This window comes from Haliaeetus leucocephalus, unplaced genomic scaffold (assembly GCF_000737465.1).
Source record: "Haliaeetus leucocephalus isolate CR32 unplaced genomic scaffold, Haliaeetus_leucocephalus-4.0 Scaffold101, whole genome shotgun sequence".
In the NCBI taxonomy this organism is placed as follows: domain Eukaryota; kingdom Metazoa; phylum Chordata; class Aves; order Accipitriformes; family Accipitridae; genus Haliaeetus; species Haliaeetus leucocephalus.
Window position 1 is genome coordinate 2,295,681 of NW_010972537.1, and position 21,638 is coordinate 2,317,318.

Consider the following 21,638-nt stretch of genomic DNA (forward strand, 5'->3'; position numbering starts at 1 on the left):
TCTCCTTATGCACGTGAGCTGACCTCCAACTCTTGGCACGCTGGGAGAGACCCAAAAATGACTCTTGCTACCTTTACCACATCTAAGTTATCGTGACATCCAGATGACAGGTGAGAGCCAGGTAGGGTGGAAAAAAAAATAACCTTTTCACCCTTAAACACCGAGGAGCTCATGTCCAAGCGTTCACACCCCAGAGATGCTGAGGAGCAGAGAGATGCAGGAGCAACAGCACCCCCTTCGCAGCTCCAAGCCCCCCCAGCATGCCTGGAGATCGACCCCCTCCAAAAGCTTTGGCTCAAACCCTGGTGCTCCTGAAGCAGCCTTGAGCTTGCAGCAGAAGGGGATGAAGGCACGACCCCAATGTTGGCGAGAGGGGTCGGGAAACAAGAGCTCTAGGGCCACACAGCACCCACGCAGGGGAAAACCACCTCGGAGCGGCCAGAGCCTGTGCTGGGTCCCTACGGGAGAGAAGGGGTATGACCAGATGTGTGCATGGCTCCGCGTGGGAAACACAGCTACAGCATGACCTGGAGCAGTCTAGAGATGAGAGGTATGGGAAATCTTTGCAGACCCACCTCTCTACCCACGCTCCACACATGGGAAACAAGCAGGGCTTTTTATGGCATTCGATATACAGAAGGAAAACCCTAAAGGAAGTAGCTCTGGGATGGGAAAACATAAGTGAGAAAATCACACAATACCGCTGAGTTGCAGCGTCCACATCCTGGGAAAGACATTAACTAAGCAATGCAGTGTCTCCACGAGGTCATCCTGACATCTAACAACCCACATGTTTTGATACCAGAAACACGTAAAATTGCAGCGATGGCAAGGAAAACACAAACATCAGTGGCTCCTTGCAGAAATGTTCTCTAGAGCACAAATATTAATGAAGCCAACTTCAAGCATGAGGTACTAGCCCCATTTTTCAAATGGAAGTGATGAGCTGGAAGCACCAAGTGATCGTGTGGGCAGGAGGAGACGATGCCCCCACCCAGAAGACACAGCCTGCGCCCCATCAGTCCTTCCACACCAGCCTCCTCCCCTCAGCTGTCACCGGGGCAAACGGGACTGTCCCTGCTCTCCTGTGCTTCAGATTTGGGATGAAATTTTGCAGACATCCTTCCTCTTGATCCCTGCTGGAGGCCCCAGTGCCAGGATGCCTCCCCAAGGGTACCCTGCCCCACTCACCAGACTATGTGGTCCCTTCATCCTTTGGTAGTCCCTTTAACTTAATTTTTAGCATTAGGACCATGCTGGCAGTTCTTCGGTCCTCCAGATTTCCCACCCAGGGGCTTGTTCTGTTTGCATGAAGCAGCTGTAATCAGACCACCAGCGGGCCAGGTGTGAGGCTGGGTCCTGGGTTTGCTGGTCTTCACTGGTCGGTGATTCTTGCAAGGCTGGAGAAGAGAAGGCAGTCCTGTTCCCGGTGTGACCGCAGGGCCTCAGCAAAGCAGCACAGTTCTGGCTCTGGAAATGGCCTTTCTGTACATGGAGAGCCAGGAGATACTGGGATATCACAGACCCAAGTGCCTTACCATGATTTTGGGAGGCGAGGGCTGATAACTCCAAGCTCTGGGACCTCTCCAGACTGTTTGCAGACACAAGCAAAAGAAAAGAGGTGTTAAAAAAGTAAATTGTAAAATGCATGGGAATAATAACTGTTCTGGTTAGAGGAACCCCAGAAACATCAAGGTCCTGACCGCCCTGGTGGGTAAGACAAGCTCCGGGCGTTCAGGGCACTGCCGAGTCCTGCAGCCACATCCAGGCAACCCACACACAGAGCAAGTCGAGAGGGAATGGTCTGTGTTCTGGGAGGTAGGCTAGACCCGGCTTTATTGGTCCTGGGTTCTCCTTTTAATTTTATCCACATGTGCAGACTATTAAAATACCGCTCCAGATCTGCCTTTCTGCTTTTGCTGCCTTGGATCATCCTGACTGCTCAAGCCTTGTCGTTCCCGTGGGTCATTCCTTCGGGCACATTCATGGCATGCGGTTTCTCTGACTTGGACGATGAAATGGCAGCCTTTAAAAGCACTCTCTTTTCCCCAAAGCCTTGAGTGAAATTGAGGCCAGAAACATTTCTGGCCATGAAACTCGGCTCTGGGCATATTAGGACTTTGTCCTGTGGGGATTGCCTGGCTGCCAGAGGACAGAAGTGAAAGATTTGGAAAAGCTAACTCCCGTTCTGCAGCACTGCCCAAACAGCCACCTACCAAAGTGCCAAGCAGTCGGTGCAGCGTAGCAGAGCTCAAAGCTCAGGATCTGATAATCTGCAAAGCAGAAGAGAGGAGATTCACCCGTCGCCTCTTCTCTCCTCCTGGCAACTCTCATTGTATTTTGGGCACAGATGATCAGACTCGGTGCTGGTAACTGATCTAGAAACATGTGGCCCCAGGAGACCTACGTAGCTGCAGTTTTGAGGAGGGAATGGGGTGGATGCATGCTGTGAGCAAAATTTCCAGGGTTCGCTTCAGGGAGGTACCATACCAGGACCTGGCTGTTTTTCAAGATGTTCTTTCTGCACACCTAGGCTTGCCGGGATCTCAGCCGTGGCAGTGCCCATAAGGATGCTCCTCTGGGCTTTTGGGGCCTCTCAGCTGTGAGGGTCCCCCACTAAGGGGACACAAAGCCACACAAGGGCACCAGAGAATCAAATATTTCTCATCTTCCCAAGGAGACCCGAGTATAAATCCATCATTGCATCTGCCCAGCTCCAAGTGGGGCTGGGCACTGCTGCCTTACAGGGACAACCCGGCTCTTGGCTCCGCACCGTGGCCGCATGGGACTTGCCCCCAGTGCCATCAGTCACCAGTGGGGAGAGGGATGCTCAGCCAAGGGGTTTCTCACAGGACCCCATCATTTTTGTGAAGGTGTTTCATTTCAAGTGGAGAGGTTTGGGGAAAAACAGCTGCCAGGGACTTGCAAGCAGGATGAGAGCATGCCAAAGACAGGCAAGGCTCCAGAGCACTCATTTATTTTTCTACAAGTGGGTTTATTGCCCACCTGGTAGGGAAGGGGGTTAAGTTGCCTTTTCCCAATACAAAAAAACAGGGGACGCTTGCCACTCACCCCCCACCACAACTCAAACGCTCCAAATGTGCTTTTTCTCCCCCCAAATGAAAAACATTTAAACACGTGGGCAAAGAAAAACGGTGAACAAAGCTCCCTAAATGCCGAGTGGCACTTCACCACCGCCGAGAGAAAAATCTCCCCGGTTCCCTGCCGCAGTGCCAGGTCATACCTGGCCTGCAAATCACGGTGGGTTTTCTGCAGGTGCCGGGATGTCCCACCTGAGGCACCTCCTGGGAGGGCTGGCATGGCGCTCAGCACCCCGGGCCATTGCTGGGAGCCATCGGATGGTCACCGCTCCCAAATCCTGAGCAGCTCCGTCTGGGCACAAACGTGTACCTTCCCTTTCAGCCTCATTTTTTTTGTTTTGAGGGCACCGTTCCTCAGCGAAACACAATGTGCTTGAGAGCTTGAAGGCTCCAGGCTCAGCCAAAGCAAAACCAGGAGGTCTGGCATCCCATCCCTGGGGTTATTTATGATCCCTCTCGGTGCTAAGGCTGCCTTACGGCCACCTCCCACGCTCTTCTTCCCAGGGGGATGACCGGAGCAAGCTCCCTTAGCTCTACACACAGGGTTTTTGCCCAGTTTCGGTGTGAGGACACTGGCTGACGGTGAGGAATTGTTTCACCGTGTCCCACAGCTCGCTGATAATGGCGGGGACCGGCAACTCACTGGCATTCATGCTGCTCAGCAGAAAGGCCCCTGGTACTGACTCGTGCTGGCCTTGACGCGTCCCAACTCCATATTGCAAGAGGTATTTAATGTCACTAACAAGCCTGTGGGAATAGCACGTTTCACTCAACCCTGCTGTTAGCCTAGGTATTTGCTCCTTTCAAGTCAAAGCTATTTGAGAACCCAGGGCTGAACAGGCATTTTGCAGAGCCGCTCGAGTGACCTGAATTGCCGAGCTGGGCTCTGCCTGACCTCCCCGCCAGAGCTAACAACCCTCCAAGCTACAGCAGGACCTGGATCTTAACCAGGGATGAGTCGGCTCCACCGCTACCTGTCATCTCCGCCGCTTCAGGGCTGAGTCTCACCCAGTTTGACCCTGAGGAGCATGTTAGCCTCATCTCTCCGGACCTCTGGCTGCGTTGGCTCTCGCCTCAGTGCCAGTCATGCCGTGGCGTTAATGGCGAGCGAGGGCGGGTCAGATCCGTTCCTGCACCACGAACCCCACCGTCGGTCCGCGGAGGAGAAATAAGAGTGTTATCCCCGGGTCACAGCCCTGCAGCCAGCTCAGCCTTCTCCCTGCCAAGGCAAGCACGCAAGCGCAGCAGCCACCAGCTTTTCCCCAACCCTGAACTTTTAATTTCCCCCTCCCCAAACTGTTTGTTCAGCCCCCTACCATGAAAGCGTGAAGCTTCCTACCACCTGCGCAAAGCTTTGCACGGGATGCCAACGGTTCTCCCTTTTCCTTTCTCATCCCCCAAGCCCCGCAGCCGAGCGGGCAACTCACCCCAGTACCTGCCCACGTTCGTGCTGGGGTGAGCAGAAAGCTCTCCCCAGCCTCCTGCCCTCAGGGCATCGGCGTCTGCGCCCACCCTTTGCCGGGAGGAGATCTGCCTCCGTGCTCAGCGAAAGCACAGGGACAGCCAGCGGCATCTCGCCCACGCGAGCTGCGCTCGGCCAAATGCGGGAGCTCTTTCTGGAGAGCAGCTTCTCTCAGAGCAGAGGCGGCAGAACCGGGGTGCACTGACCGAAAAAGAAAAAAAAACCCAGTGTTTCAAATGCAAAACAAGGTTTCCCAGCCTCCCACCAGGGAGGACGGGCGACATCCTTGCAAAAATAAGACAGGACTGCAACACTCTGCAGCAGGAGGGCTCCAGATGAGCACGAAGGCTATTTCAATAAAACGGTAAATATGCCAGCTCTGCTGTTCTTCCAGAGCTCTGTGAAATTGGTGATTTCTGGGTGGAGTTCAGCTGGAGAGTGCTGGCGCTATGAAAAACAAAGTGACTTTGGGCTTTGACGCTTCCTCCTGACACACAAAAAGGTGATTTGTGATTCAAAAGATGAGGAATTTATCATCAAAAGGAGCTGGGACAGAGCTCAGTGTTTACACATGGAAGAACAAGACAGGCACCGAAAGCAGATGTATTTATACCCATCCATTAATAAAAGAAGCCAAGTCAACCATACCTTTGTGCTAAAGTTAGAGCACAGCACTCAGCATGTCCTTAAAAAGGCAAGAAAGTTTCCGCAAACTGGGACAGCTGTTCCCGGTGCCGGCTCTGCACATCCCCTCCCCGGCGCACGCCGGGGCTCCCGGCATCGCCACCCTGCCGCGGGAAAGGAGCCAAATGCCCTGAGGCTTCTCCGAGCGAGAAGGCTGACTCCTAGTCTGGTCATGGGCTGGTGGCCACTGCCCCTCAGGAGCCAAAGAGCCCCTGCTCCACCTTCAGAGACCTGCAGAAGATGACTGCCTCTTCCCAGAAACAAAAATCCTCCAGTTTTGACTCCAGTTCTCTCTTCGCTTCCCTGGTCGTAGGGCTCACGCAAGCCAGGAGCCTTCATCCCTGCTGCAAGGAGAAGTCGTGAGAGCGTGCTGGTCGCAGCACGCTTGGGCTGGCCCCATGGATGAGGACTTGGTTTGTGGGGCTGTCTCCATCAGCCAGCCGAGGGAAGAGGAGCAGCACCCGACGGTTAGAGGTTTGGGCTGTCGCCAAGGGGTCAGTGTGAGCCCAGGGTGAACAGAGAGCACCCAGGACAGTAGACAGTTCATCCCCAATGAGGTTAGCAGTAGGGCCGGCCAGTGCGAGTCACTGGAAGCTCCCGGATTAGGATTTGACATTTAGAAATGCTTCAGAAATAACTCATTGCAGCAAGTCCCTTAACCCACAGGTAAGGATGGAGTTGTCTGGCCTCACCTCCCAAGCACCGCAACAGGTTACGACACCGTTTGGTAGGAAAGACCTAGAAAAGTCAGCTCTTTGTTCCTTGCAAGGTGCTTCTAGAAAGCAATTAACTGTCCTTGACAAAGACCCAGATGAGCTCTTGCAGTTGTTTCCCTGTTTCCCCTCTCTCCGCCCCCAGCTCCAGCCCTCGAACCACACTGGAAATTCTCCGCTGTCCTGCTCCCAGCTCACCTGGAGCCGCAGGAGCCAGCGCTGGGCGTGCTACACCAGAAACGATCACGCTTCAGGCAAACTGAGAGCAACCACAAAAAACACATTTTGTCTGAATCAAAGTTAAGCGCGTTGCAGGGAAAGAAACGGGGCTGCAGGCAAGCACGGGAGCCACGGGTCTCCTCTCGCCTCCCGGGATGTGATGAAGTTGTTGGCACTCCAGAACGCATTTCACCTCCAAGCTCCTGCTGAAGATGCTACAGTTACATGAACTTGACTGACCTTTGAGCAAGACTGGGACTAGATGACCTCCGCAGGTCTCTTCCAACCCGAATTATTCTACGACTTTGTCATTTTCTGTATAAAGACAGAAAGGAAGCATGCAAATAACTCTCCCTCCCACACCAGCCACTAAGCTCTCCTGTCAGAGGGATGCTCAGGCTGCCGTCCCCGAGCCAGTGGAGTCCATAGCGGGCCAGCAGCAAAATCCTGAGAACAGGACAGCTTTTCCACTGGCACGGGGATCAGGGCTTCTTGGCTCCGATCTCCCGATGCGGCTTGTCAGTGCCAGACTAAGCCAACAGCCTTAGCAGTCACACTAACCTCACCCTTGAGCTCTTCTGCAAATTCAGTTTGAATTCGTGTATCATTTCAATATGACCCAAACGCTTTCCAGCAAACATTATCATTTATTGACTAAATCCCCACCACACCCGCCATGGCACAGGGATTCTCGCTCAGCAACCGCATTGGTGGACCTCGGGCTAGCACTGAGCCCCGTGGCCCAGAGCCCACATCCCGGTTATTCCCAAACCCTCTTCCGAGGTACTTCGTGACGCGGCAGCGGTACCCTCGCCCTCCGTGGATGCTACCGACGCACACCGAAACGGGCACCGTGGCTCGCCATCAGCCATGACCCGCCTCCGCTTCCTTTGACAAGCTCTACTTTTGATAAACCTCACATTCAGCAATGCAGTGATATTACACCACTTTTAATGACTTCTTAGTGAATTCCAGGATCAGCCATTTTATGGCTTTGCCTTGAAATGAAGGCGGGCTGGAAGACCCAGAGGACCTTTGCTTCCCTTTTGAAGCATGCCTCTGCATTAGCTTTCCTCCAGCACAGCGGAGCTTCGTTTCAAGACCTCTCCCAGTCTCACCGATGCAGAATCCCTTTACTAGCTCTTCCACGACGATTATTCACCCCTGATTTCCAGGCACCTAATTTTAGCAGTTGCTGTTGAACATCCTCTTGAGTTATTGTTAGAATGAAATGCGGATCATCTGACAGAACACATTGCAGCTCCTTGGTAAATACCGGGAAGGAATGCTTAAGGATGCCTTCCCGCATCATTACTGACAATCCTACCACCCAGGGACACACCTTATCCCACCCCTTTTGTTCCTGGTACCTTGCATTTCCAAAAGCAGTAAAATCTTGCGCCGGCCTCAACTGTATTAGGCATATTTTGCTGTATCATTTTTCTCAGTTACCAGTTTCCATAATTACTTGCAAATTGGCCCCAGGGATTTATTATTTGTTATTTTTAGGATCATTTCAGCGGAAAAGGCATCTGATTATATGAATATATATTTGCATGACATCTTTCACTTGAGGATCTCTAAGTACTTTGCAGAATATGAATGAACTTCTGCTTGTCTGCAGCGATACTCCTTTTACAGGCAGGACAACAGGAGCAGCGATTAAAAGACATGTCCAAACTCCCAGAGGAAATTTATGCCAAGCACAGGAACACCAGCTTCCAGTTGTGTGCGTTAACTATTAAACCTGTGCTAACACAGACAGCGGGAGGTTGACTACACAGGCATTAAAGAAAATGCTGATACCGTAATTTGAAATTGTTGTCTCTCCCTCCACACTAACAGGTTCAAACACAGATTAGGCTTGGAGAGAAAAAAAAGAAAAAAGGCTCCTTATCGAATACCAAACAAACGGCCCTTTCCTGCTAATAAGCGGCAATGGGGAAGAATGGCAGGGAAAGGCGTGGGGTTACGGCGAGCTCGGCGTTATGAACAGACAGGGCTGGGATTTCGCCAGCGTGACTTGCCAAGGCTTTGCCCTTTGTCGCCGTTAAGAAGATCCCATCTCCCAGCTCATTCTTCGAACCAGGTTCCCTTCTTTGCATTTTTACCTGCCAGGCAGATGCACCAGCAAAATTCATCCAGATGCACTGAAAAACAAACACACAGGAGCCAGCAGACTGGTGTTTCTCTCTTTTATTTAAAAACAGTGCTTCATTACCATTTGCAAAGGGTTAGGAAGGGTTCCCCCCTTGCTTAGAGTTTATAAAAGCCAGCAACATGATCAATAATTTATACACATGGATAGTAATACAAAAAAAAGGAATAAAAGCTAAAGATCTAACTACTCCGACCTTCACAATTCCAGCTACTTGATAATAATAGGAATAACCCAATGAATACTGTATGGTCTGAAAGCTACTATACAATATGATACTTAACGAGGGAGGGCGGGAAGTTAGAGGCTGTCACAAAGCCCTGGGATGCAGATACTGCTTCTCCAGAGTCAGCAGGGAAATGGGACCCTGGGCAAGCGGCTCGGGCGTCCTAGGAAATGATCCAGGGGAAGGGAACGCATCCCACTGGGGACGCGTCCTGTTCCCCGGCGGTACCTGGCAATGGGAGGTGCTGGGGAGACCGCGTGAAGGGGCAAGTCCGTCGCTGCCGTTGGAGGTGCTGCGGCATCTCAGCCTCGCACTGAAAATCTCCAAGTCTCAAGTAGATCAGCCTGTGAGGTCAGTAAAATACTCCACCAGCTCCGTATCGCTCTACAGCCCTGGCTCTCATTTGCTATCAGCCCCAGGTTTTAGCTCCAGCTATTTACAAGCAGGATTTATCATATACATATTAAAAAAACAAACAAACAAACAAAAACAAAAAAGGAAAAAAAGAAAAAAAAAAAACCAAAACCAAATCATATCCCCTGGGGTAAAAGAGGATTATTTCGTCACTTGATAACGCAGCCAAATCAAGCTGCCAAAACTACAACACGCGCACACACAAAATACTGTGAACAGAAAAAAAAAGAACAAAAAAACCAAACATGACCAAAACTGAGACTACTAATGTGGGAGGCCTGATTTCTGTAAGGAATTCACTCCTTTGGGGAAGCAACAAGCCCCTCCACCAGCAGAGAACTGGGAATCTGGCAAGAGATTTATTGACCCACTTCAGAACCAAAAAAAAAGAAAAAAAAAAAAGAAAAAATTAATAAAAAAGAAAAACCATTCCTAAGATTAACCGGCATTTTGCTGACTGCCAGCCAAATGACTATTCAGGTGGACGGCTTTAGACACCAGCAATCTCCTGGCAAAATCAGGCAAGATCTCTGGCTGATGCATTCTTGCTCTATACCCCGAGTCAAGAGGCAGCGTGGGAAGCTGGTCTCCCGCCCCAGCCCACCGCCCAGAGAGGACAACCGCTGCCGGCGCTTTCAACCACCAGCAAGAAGTTGCCTTCCAGGGTTAGCAGTGGCAACGGAGATGGGAATTGGGACATCCCAAATCCCGTTTAGGTTGCCATCGCCGCAGAGGGACGGGGGCTATCCTGCCAACTCCTGGCTAGAGCAAAGCGCGCCGGGGAGAACCCCAGAGCCTGCTTGGAAAGGGCCCCATTTCACGCTCTGGCTATCAGACTCCTGCTTGCCTTGTTGACTGGAGTTTTCATTGTAGAAGAGAAGTTTACCGGGGTTGGAGGGCGGAGAGGGCAATCAGTAAGGTGGGGATGGGGAGAAGGGGCTTTTCAGACATTAACATCACCAAAAATAGTGTTTTATGCAACAAAGAATCAAGTCTCACTGGTGTATACTACAAAATGTTTGACATTTTCCAAGAGCATGACAAAATAAAAACACAAAGAAGTTTACATTGGATGTTCATCTTGTTCACTAGGTTGGTTTTGTTTTTGTTCCCCCCCCCCCCACTCCTATTTTAAAACAGTGCAAACAGGTAACACACTTTTAAAAAAATCACCCCTCTGCACCAAGGACAGCATTCCCCTGCCCCTGCCAGGCTGGAGGGTCACCGGCAGCCCCCCTGCTGCCCGTGTGCTTTCCCTTTAGAGCCAGACTCAGCAAAAGCGCTCCCCAGAGCTGTCGTTTGGGTTTCCCTTTATTCAATTCCTAGGTGCTCCCCAAACCTGTCCTCCGCTCGCCTCCTCCTTCAGGGCCGGGATGGGAAGATACAGATAGGGACGGGTTGGGGAAAAACATGGGTGGGAACTGGGAGGCTCCGCTTTGTATTCCCCGCTGCCGAAGCTCTGGGTGCTGGAATTAAAACCCCAGCAGGCAGCGTCTCTTTTTCAGGCAAGGAAATGGTTTCACGAACCGTTTCACGACTAGCACTCGAGCCAGCTATTCAGATAACCCTCCTCCTTCAACATCCACACATCTCGGAACGGGTGAGAACAGGGGATATACTCTCACTTCACTTTAGGGACGGGGAAGCGAAGTCTAGAGCAGCGACACGACCGCTCCACGCCGACCCTCGAGGATCACCAAGAGAGCCCAGCCCAAAACACACGTCTCGGACTCCTGAGCTAGGGCTCTTTCTCACTGGGCAAGTCCGCTCTCTCGGGCACTGAAACAACCAAGCCACAGCTATTTTAAAACATGGCTTTGTCTATCAGAACTCATGACGCACGATCCACAGAACTGCTTAACCTGGGAAAAGCTGGCTATAACAGGCTCATACCGAGCTCCCCGTTGCCTCCGGGTCCCATCATGGCTTTTCTTAGAAAAGCTAACCCACCTGCAACAGTGCAGCCTCCCTAGCACAGGGACAGGAACAACAGTTTCTTGACGTGCTGGGCATCAATATAACTTATTCCCAGTAGAGAATAGGCCATACCAGTAGAAGTCATCTTTGTACCAGCACAACTGTACCCATAAGGAAAGACAGACCAGCACATTAAATAAATCAACTCTTCAATCCAAAATTTTATCAGTATAATATCACGTGCTGGCCAGATGTATTGCAAGACAGTACAAACAGCAACACTTAAACATCTTTTCCTCTACATCAAGAGGAATCCCGGATGCCACCAGCCTAGAAGGTGACAAACAGCAAGCTATTTGCCAGGCTGCCTGTGCGGTTTCCCTCGGAAAGCCAAATTCTGCTTTGTGAGGGACCTGGGACTGCAGACCCGTCTCGGGGACAAGCACTAGCTGCCATCGGTCAAATAAGCCAGGGCCCAGTTTAATTCATTAAGTGTAATTCATTTTGCATAGGGAGATATAGGCTTTGTCCTCACTTCTTCAGAAGATGGATATAGCCACGGCGTGGCTACTCTGAATGCACCTTAAGCCAGTTTGTAACACGTTTGAGTGAAACCAGAGCTGTTGTTTGCCAAGAGGGAAGGAAGGCTGAAGAGCTCTCCCACCACGGCACAACACTCACTCGAGAAACCTCGCTGCAAAATTCCAGCTGGCGTGCAAGTTTTTGGGAGGTCTGGTGCTCCGGAGACCTGGAACCAGTGAGCTACCTCCAGCCCCCGGCCACGCAAAAGTCCCGGCATCCCGTCTGCAGCTCACGAGCTGCTTCGGCAGGGATCCTGCAGCACGAACTACGGAGTCGAGGAGACACCGACTGCTTAATGCGCTGGAGGAGCCTGGCAGGGAGCGACCGGAGCAGTCCAGACTCGGATACAGGAGGAATCGGGCTGAATGCTCTAGAGCAGGTATTACTTGGAGATCGTAGAGCAGGGGACCCACGGCCCCGCAAAGGTTGGGCGCTTCTGCACTAAACCCCTCACATTCCTAATGTAACTCGGGCGGGCTGAAGCTGCCATGCATAGACTTCTGCTCGGAGGCAGAAATGGGGCTGGCCTATTCCCAGAGAGGCCAAGTGGCTGGGGGGGGGGGATTGCAGGCAGCACTGCCAGGGCAGGGGAGGGCACTCGGGGAAGGAGAACCCAGCTTTTTCAAGGAGCTGCAGTCAGAACCAGCTGAACTGAAAGGTAGGAAAGGGGCAGAGGGGCGAGCAGCAGCTCCCGGCGGGCTCCGCGAGCTGCGGTCCTCCGGCTCGCAGCCTGCAGACCCGCTGCACGGGGAACTGCCTGCGGGCAAAGGGAAGGGACGGCCGCGCTCAGCCCCTCTGCCCACAGGTGGGTAGAGCAAGTCTGGTAGAAGCTTTTGCTGCATCTCAGCTCCAGAAGTCCTCTGGGCTGCCCTGCGGTGGAAATGGCTCCCCTTGAATACGACTATTTCTACCCCAAGTCCTCCCCTCCCCTACCAACTCAGGCAGTAAAAGCTCCCCAAACACCCCAAGTCCCCCTCATTTCCTAGATTTTGTGAAAGCCCCAACACCCTGTTCCCCCCTCCCCATTTTCAAGCTAACTAAAATATTTATATACAAACAACAAAAAAATTGTCATAACAGCAACAAACCAAACTTTGGCTTGGAAAAAAAAAAAGTTAAAAACCAACAACAAAACCAGAAAGAAAAAAAAAAAACAGGTGGCCAACAGGCTGGCAGTTTGGTGTCCCCTTTATCTAGCTATTCCTCCAGAGAATCAATAGCTTCAGGGTCTCTAGCTTAACTAATGGCTTCCCCATCCTTCCCATTTGAGGTGCCTCCTCTCTGCTGCACACAGAGAGACTATGTGTATCCCTGGGGAAGAGCAAAAGAAAAAAAAGCGTGGTTGTGTGTGGCTGGGCCAGGACACCTCCCCGGGAGCTCTGCTTGTTGACATTGCTTAGTGTTAAAATGCAGGAGGTTTCCTATTCTGGTATCAGCGGTGGATGGAGAAGCAGGTATACGACAGGAGCTGGAGAGGCTCCACCAACAAACCCACGCTCCGAGCAGCCCTTCTGGGGGTGGTGAGCTCACCCCAGTACCGATCGAGGGAGTTGAGGCAGCCTTGTAAAACCGCACTTCTGCATTTCTCTACCATGTGGTTAGAGACCCTGCCTCTGATCACTGGGGTTACTGGGAGCACTCTAGGAGCCAGCAGCTGAGCAGGGGAGGTCTGGAGAAGAGCAACTCCCCATCACGGCACAGCTCACGCAGTCATCTAAAAAAGCTAACTTTGAAACACAGCGAAATCACTGTACGCGAGAGCGGGAGGGAGATGGTCTTGGGAGTCATGGAGCCCTCCCCTAACTAGTCTCTCTGCTTCCAGATCTTCTAATATGTAGTGTCTATATGGACTCAGTGGACCAGGTGCACAACTTTCTATGAGAGGCTGGGCAAAACAGACCCAGGGGCTCCAGCACAACTACGTAAGGGCCTGAAATAGCTTGTGGTGGGAAGTTCCTATGAATTCAGAGCTTGCACAAACTGCTTCTGCCTGCCCTTAAACTCCTGACAGAAACAAAACTACTTCAGGATCACGTTTAGATATCAAAGACCCTCTTCCCCCACACAAACCCACATTGCTTGCCCCTTGCCTCAAGCAGCTTATACATGACTTGTTTTTTCCTCACTCATGTTATTTGAAACAGGTTACTTGGAGAAGCGCCTAAGCAGCTCAGGACGAACAGGAGGAGACCTCGCACGCTGGACCTCGGAGCGCCCGAGCACGGCACGGATGCAGGTTCTTCTGCCAGCCTTCTTCCTCTGCCAGGCTGCGTGTGCTTCACCTCCGCAAGTTTAGCCGCTTGCTGTCCGCAACAGAGGTACTCTGTGTGATGCTGCATTGCATCTGCCACTCCTCAAGGAAAGAAGGGGAGGAAAGGGACAGCAAGGGAGAAAGATCTTGAAAAGGAGGAAGGAAAACTAATATAATTACAGCCACCAGCAATGGACAACAATCAGCTAGAGTAAGTTGTGTGTAGGGGAGAAGGATCATCCTCATCAAAAACTCCTTTCAAAGTCTTGTCCCCTATACAGCAGATAACAGCCAAAGTCTTTGGGCAGGTTGAGGAAATCTTCTCTTGCCAAGTCTAAAATCCTGACACTGCTGAAACTGTCCCAACCTGTGCGCGTCAGATGGTGATAAAAACGAGGAAAGTCTCTGCATTTCCCCCATTTCCAAATGTAAATGACTATTTCCCACCAGCATTTAGGTCCCAGCCACAGCCAAAGAGTGCTTCTTTCTGCAGACCAGAAACACAGCAGGTGGAGACTTCTCCCTCACGTCCTCCTGTCTCACAGGCACCAAGCACCAGACCCAGGGAAGTAACTCTGTCTGCGTGTTCCTGATTAATTGCATCATACCAGTTTCTAACAGCTTTCCTTATCGCTAATTGCCTTTTCCGTGATTGGTAGGATAAGCTATGCACCAACATACAGACACGGAAATGCATTATTTTTACCACAGTTAAAAAAACCCCAAAAACAAAAACAAAAAAAACCAAAAAAAAAATGCACAATCTTTGGAACAAAAGAATTAAAGGCAGAAATTTAAAGGAAAAAAAAATACATATTCAAAGAACATAGTGAGGTATAAAAAAGTATTTTCTCTTTTGTTTTTTTTTTTGTTTTTCCTCCTCGTCTTGCTATAGAGTTCCTCTACTAGTAAATATTGCAATAGCCAGGCCTCATGAACTGGGGGGGCTGTCCCACTTGCAGGGGGCTCACGTCACTTCAGTAGGGGGCAAATCGGCTGTAGCCACCTCGGTATAAACTCGCCTGTAGAAATTAAATGAGAGAAGAAGAGGTTGTTAGGAGGAGAACTGTGAAGAAATACTCAGGACAGCACCCGAAAGATCTCAAAAGGACTAACGGACATGTCCTGGCACTGCCCCACCACCATCAGCACTTCTAAGAAGCAAGAGAGGAGAACTTTGCCTGCAAAACCAAAGACATGGCTCAGGAGGACGTGCTCATGGCCAGCCAGCTGGAAGTGAAGTTTGGCAAGTCTTGGTGAAAGGGAGCGCAGTACCAGAGAGGGCTCTTGAGTCCTCATCTCTGAGCCAGGCTGCCTTTAAAGATAGCAGAGACCAGGACTTCTAGGATGCTTTTCACCTCACCTTAAGGTAAAGGTCTAAAATAGACACGACGGTCTGGTATCCTAGAAGTACCTGCTTTTCCTTCATCGACCCTAAAGAGAATCCACATGATGAGCTGAGGCTCAAACAGAGGTGCTACGCTACAGATAGCTATATTTAGGTGTCTTTTTCTCTGAACACATTTGTATTCCAGCCTTTGCAACAACACAGATACTGCGCTGGCTAGAAGCAGATGGGCAAGCACGCGTTTTCAGCAAGCTGCTCCACTCCCCTCCGATGCCAGCATACCTCATTCCTGCCTTTGCATAACTACTGCTGGCAGGCAGGACACCGCATCCTTCCACTAGTGGAAGAGGGAACCGAGTGGAGCAGCTTTGCTGCAAGATGTTGCAAGAACAACTTATTTCCTTGCTTCCTAGAACTGATTCTCAACATGCAACACAAGCCTTTAAAGTTAACTGAAATGGCAAGAAAGGGTGTCTTGCATCTCTAACTATCGCTCTATATACCACCTTGATACAGTTCTACTGATTCACCAACAATGTTCTGCCTCCTGGCATTTCTGGTCACTCTTCTACCATCTCCTTTGTACTAGGTGATGTGCAAGACTAAGTAATAACTGGTCTCCTACAACCTGGCTCCTTTCCTAGTGCACACACACAAACATAGGAATGCAGAACAACTGGGAACCCAGCATTGCAGCTGAGGATCTCCTCCCTCAATAGAAACGTTTTTCTGGGTGACGTTTCATTACCTGATGCCTAGTGAACAGCTGTTCCCCATGCTGCAAATGAGAAAGAGCACAGGAAAGAAAATCCCACTTACCACAGCGCCAACTCCGTAGCTAGCGGCAGGGGCAAGGGCATGGTAAGGATCTGCTGTGTACACCCTGCCATAACTGAAGAGAGGAAGAAAAGATAAAAAAAGAGAAAAGTCACTTTGGAGGGGCAGAGAAACAGCTGTCTGACCACAGGCAATGGAGGAAGCAGCATACCCTTCTACACACATGTATGCGTACATGCACACACATGCACGCAGGCAGCCCCTCTTCGAAGAGATCCTACGGGCATGCTGCCATGCATCGTATGAGATGGGCGAGAGAACGGCCTGCAAGGAGGAATGTGGCAGAAGCCATGAGCTTGACCTGTAGGAAGGAGGTCAGCACCTTCAAAATGAGGGCTAGCGCATCCCTTACCTCGCGTGATGCAATTTGGAAGGAGAGTGACTGCTGGCACTAGCGCTACTGGCACGGTAACAGCTGCTAAATGGAAAGCAGTGAGGGATTCTCCAGAATGAGAAGGGAGTATAAAATTTAATGGTCTTGCACGTGCTAGGATTAAAACAGGGCCTCACTGCACAGGACATGAAAAAATCTCAAGGTAAGCACTCTGATGATGATAATCCTTTGTATCTATACAGAGCCACACGTTAAAGCATCCTAGAGTACCGTATGAGCTGAGCAATTTTTACTTTATGGATGGGGAGAGAAAGGCACCCAGCGATTAAACAACCTGCCCAGAGTCACAGAGCAAGGAGCTGGCAAGGCGAGCCAGGTCTTTTGACTCTGAGGCCGTAACCACGCCGCCTCCTCCGTGCAGAGAATCGCAAGGACAGGGAAGAGGCCAGGATGCGTGCCAGCTCACATACACCGGAGGGCAATACTGCCCGGGAGCAGAGAGACAAACCGTGCATTCAAGTCTTTCATGTTGGGTTGTGCATGCACGTGTGCGCGTGCAAGTAAGACAAAGAAACGGGGAAAGAAATAGAAGTACTGTAATGGATCAATGCTCCTTGAATCCCTGAGCACAGCAAGCTAGCCCCCACAGACACCTCCCCCTTACATACCCATCGCTGTAAGCTGCTGCAGCGGCTGCAGCAGCTGTGGCTGCTGTTGCAGTAGCAGGCTGTGCATATCTGTAGGCTGCGTATCCACCCTGCAGGAGAGAAGAGAACTGACTTTACAGATACCTGTCCACCCACGCAGAGCATAAAAAATAAAATTTTAAAAAAATAATAAAAAAAAAAAAGTCACACACATCACAAGGAGAGGAAGTGTTTCAAACTGCATCAGCTCCCATGTCATGTCTATCGCAAGCATCGCCCATTAACTCATGTATATTCCTTTCCTCAGAAGGAAGAGTCTCCCTGGTCCATCACCCCGTTTAGCAGAAGGAATAAACTAAAGCAAGCCTGAGCATGGTTATATCCTTGCAGGAAATTAAATCTGACATGGAAGAACTGAAAACTAGAAGAGAGCTGAAATCTTGCATGCAACATAATTTTTACGTCCCCTTCCTCTTACGATGGGGAAATCAGAGGTGGGCACTTCTGTGAGGCGTGTATTTTAGAAAGGGGACCATTCAGAGAAATTCCTGCCTTTTTTCCCCCTCTATCTCTTTTTTAAGCCTGGGAAACCCAAAAGGTTAGAATTTCGTTTGGTCCAGATGCGTAGAAGTATCAATAGCCAGAGAAGCCAAAAATCAATCAGGAAAAGATGGTCAGAGAAGACAATCCCTGGCGGTCTCAGGGCTGGCAATAAGCAAACTGACATTGATACCAACCAGATCGTTCTCCCCTCCCTCCATGTAAGAAGGTGTCCTGGTTTCAGCTGGGATGGAGTTCACTTTCTTTTTAGTAGCTGGCATAGTGTTATGTTTTGGGTTCAGTATGAGAACAATGTTGATAACACACCGATGTTTTCAGTTGTTGCTAAGTCGTGTTTAGACTAAGTCAAGGATTTTTCAGCTGCTTGTGCCCAGCCAGCAAGAAGGCTGGAGGGGCACAAGGAGTTGGGAGGAGACACAGCCAGGACAGCTGACCCAAACTGGCCAAAGGGGTATTCCATACCATGGGATGTCATGCCCAGTATATAAACTGGGGGGAGTGCGGCTGGGGGGAATTGCTGCTTGGGAACTAACTGGGCATCGGTCAGTGAGTGGTGAGCAATTGCATTGTGCATCACTCGCTTTGTATATTCCACTTATTATTTTTGTCATTTTATTATTGTTATTATTATCATTATTAGTTTCTTCCTTTCTGTTCTATTAAACTGTTCGTATCTCAACCCATGACTTTTACCTTTTTGCTTCCCATTCTCTCCCCCATCCCACTGGGGGGGCGAGTGAGCGAGCAACTGCGTGGGGCTTAGTTGCTGGCTGGGGTTAAACCCCAGCGGGTCAGGGGAAATGATGCCAGAACGGTCTATACTGCTGCTGCATTTCTGCCCATGCTACACACCTGTACTAAAGGTCTTTAAAATGCTTACGCTGATGAGAGGTAGTTACTAAAAAGGTACTCAGAGCTGGGATGGCAAAAGGTGAATCCTGCCCCAGAGGAAGACCTGGCTCAGGCAGGCGGCTCTGCACACCCTGCAGCAATGAAGGACGGAGGGCAGCCGCCTTCAGACCAGGGGCAAAGGCTGCGTGGCAGGCAGCAAAGAGGGCTCTGAAGCCCAGGTTCCATCTTTATTGTACACTTCTGAACGCATTGTTGTTAACTTGGGGGGGCAATGGTAAACGAACCGTGGCTTTGATTTGCTAGAAACACAATGAGCCATAAATAACATCAGAAAAATTCCAGATTGCTTCTGGCTTTTCTTTTTTTTCCAATTGACATTTCAGAGTTTGAAGGACCAGAAGGCAGACTTACGCTCTTCACCTCCAGAATCAGCTCAACATACCGCTACCACTTCTTCCCTATAGATCTTTTGCGTATATATAACTAAGAGTACAAGATCAGCTCTACTACAGGACTGTGTGTTTGCTCAGCAGTGCTCGATTTTGGGTTAGGTAGCTTTTAAATTGGAAGTAATGATTTTTAAATTAATTGTGGTTGCTTTTGTGGGGCCTGTGTTAGTCCCACGAAGGCTAACATGCTATCCAAAACGCCCCTAGGGACCCTTTCCTACTCCAGAGGAGAGGGACTTACAGCCTCTTCAATCTTCCAGTTAACAGAAGAAAGAGCAACACAAATCTACACCTCTGAAACATCACCACATTGCCCAGAAGAGATGTCATGTTACAGTTTTGCCCTTTTAATCTCATCTAGCTCTTTCGATCCCTGCATTTTGGATTGGCGGTTTGGGGAGGTTTAGCTTGGTTTTGGCATGCTATCACTGCACCGCCATTACTCCCACCTCCAAAACATGACGGAGACGAGAAGAACGAGGTGCAGCCTTAATCCAAATCAAACCTTCATCGGCCTCACCAAATTAAGACAAAACTTCATACCAATGTCATCGTGGCATTCCCTTAAGCCTACAAGCTTCCTGAACTCTTGCTGGGGTCTCACCCAGTGTACGAGGCATTTTTGCCCGGCACTACCCTCCGCAAGGCTGCTGGCTTCAGCACGCACCCGGATTCCCACTCTGCCCCACACTTGCCAGCCACATTTCAGATCAGAAGCCGTTTCAAATGTGCCTGGCACATACTCTGAACATGACAGCAAGATGCAGTTTGAAACCAAAAAGGGTTATCATGTAATTCTCTTTTAACTCATGTCTCTCGTAAAGGAAAACAAAACCAAACAAAACCAAAACAAAAAAAAGAAGAAGAAAAGAAAAGAAGGGTTGGAATCAGGTGTGGGAGGGGGGAATGGCGTAACATTTATTAATCAAAATTAAAAACTAAGCATGCTGACATCTGGAGCTAGAACAACCAGCAAAGTCACCACGTTCAGACTCATATTGGCTAGTTCTATCCATCCCAGCATTCTCTTGGGACAGCAGTTCGCCCTAGGCTCTACCACAAGCTCAGTGAAGTACACAGCCTCAAGTACTAGAGCGTGCAGCCACAACAACCTGCTATTACGGAAACAGTCAGTCACCACTGGAGTTAACATTCCAACCTTAACGACTCCCGCAGCCTCCCGCCCTCGCCCCCCAAAATGGCTCCCACCCTAGCCCTGTCCCACACCACAATGTTAATAATTATAACAAGCAATAACCCATCTGTTATATCAGAGAAGGGAACAGAGACTCCACTGAGAGATTTAGAGCGGGATGTTAACATTTCTTCAGTCAACTGCACAACAAACAAAAAAAAACAGGAGAAATAATTCATTGGAGAAATGAAGTTAAGAAATAGCTGACATGTGTATTGCTTTTTAACCATGCACTGATGCAAAATTGAAGCTACTGTTAATTTAAAAAAAAAAAAAAAAAGTCACAGGATAGAGGTACACACGCACGGGCAGACCCGCTGAGCTCAAAGCAGTCTGCAAATTCTACTTGTGTGTACTTCAAATAAAACCAAAAATGGGGATTATAATGGCCATGGTACGTTCCTGTCATAGGAGCAATGAGTGTGGACAGCTGGGGGATTTCTGACACGGGGATGTATTTAGCATGACCAGCAGGTCCAAATACACCAAAACAGGGTAAAGGAAAGAGGAGGGAAGTTGCGACTATTACTCGTTATTTTATAAATGCTTTCACCCAACTCTGGGACCGGTACACAGCAAAGGAGACACTGTGCAGGTTGCCTTACCCAGCTGATGCTCCTGTTCTCCATAACTTGGGACCCTCCTAGAATTCCATCAAAGCCCTGCTCAGCTCATCCAATGCACCAGTTATTTTCTCCTGCTATTCCTGTTCACACACAACTTTAACTGGTATGCAGAGCTCATCCGTAACCTCAGCTACACGGTCCTACCACCCCTAGTGATTTCTGATGCCACTCACTTTGGGTACTCTAGTAAATATAAACTGTAACAGAGTACAGCATCTTCAACAAACATGAACAATCGTGTTTCCCAGTAAAAGAAAAAATAATTAAAAAAAAAAAAAAAAAAAAAAAGGCCCTTGCTAGCTGCACCACACTCCTCCAGTGCCACAGCCAAACTGCAACAGAAGACACCACTGAGCGGCATAGTCCCTGAAACCCAGGACAGCCGTGCAAACTCCCCACTCCATCTATTTAAGTGAAGTGACTCCACAGGGACAGGTTTACCCATCTACGTTCAGTTTTTAAAATCTTTAGCCTCATCTCAAAAGAAATGAGTGCGGCTGAGCTTCTTGTGAAGATGTTAAGTCAGAGACATTTCTATCGAAAGGACAGTTTAAACACTGCCTCGATAAGGAAATAGGGGAACTAAGGAAAAGGCTTATGCAGTTTTACTGGGCAGTAAGTAACAACCAAAAGGACTGTCTAAATCCAGATTGGTCCTTTCTGGTACAGTCTTCTGGATTGTCTGGGGAGCATGGGAGAGAGATGAATACCACCCTACATGTTGCTTATCTTAATTCAAGTTCTCTTTCTCTGGATGTCCTGCCAGTGCTGCTGGGGCTGTGCTAAACCCCTTTCCCCATGTGAACGTGTAGCACTTGAGCCTATAGATCTCGACTGTCCAACAACCGTATTTGCTCAGGCATTCACAAAAGCCCCAATTTAAAATGACTCTTCTGTGATGTTATCATCCTTGGCTCATCGATGAAGCAAGAAAATATTTTTTTTTAAAATTCCTTCTTTAACATTAGACAATAGCTTTTTCAATATTGTCATATATTCTCTGAAATAACACAAACACGGCAAAACAACATACACAGGAAGCTGCAATCTCAACTAAAGCAG

At 49.6% G+C, this 21,638-nt stretch overlaps 1 protein-coding gene across 3 annotated transcripts in view; it reads right to left on the reverse strand.

Annotated features, from left to right (window-relative positions):
- Positions 1–14,602: 14,602 nt before the first annotated feature.
- RBFOX2 (RNA binding protein, fox-1 homolog (C. elegans) 2) overlaps positions 14,603–21,638 on the reverse strand; it is a 109,643-nt gene continuing 102,607 nt past the window's right edge. For 2 of the 3 annotated variants that reach the window (XM_010585382.1, XM_010585381.1), the window contains exons 11-13: positions 16,915–17,003; positions 15,895–15,967; positions 14,607–14,749 (exon numbers count right to left, since the gene is read on the reverse strand). In XM_010585382.1, coding sequence (XP_010583684.1) covers positions 14,705–14,749; positions 15,895–15,967; positions 16,915–17,003 — 207 coding nt within the window. In that variant the 3' untranslated portion in view covers positions 14,607–14,704. Of the gene's footprint in view, positions 14,750–15,894; positions 15,968–16,914; positions 17,004–21,638 lie in introns of all 3 variants that reach the window. The other variant, XM_010585383.1, reaches the window with a different exon arrangement.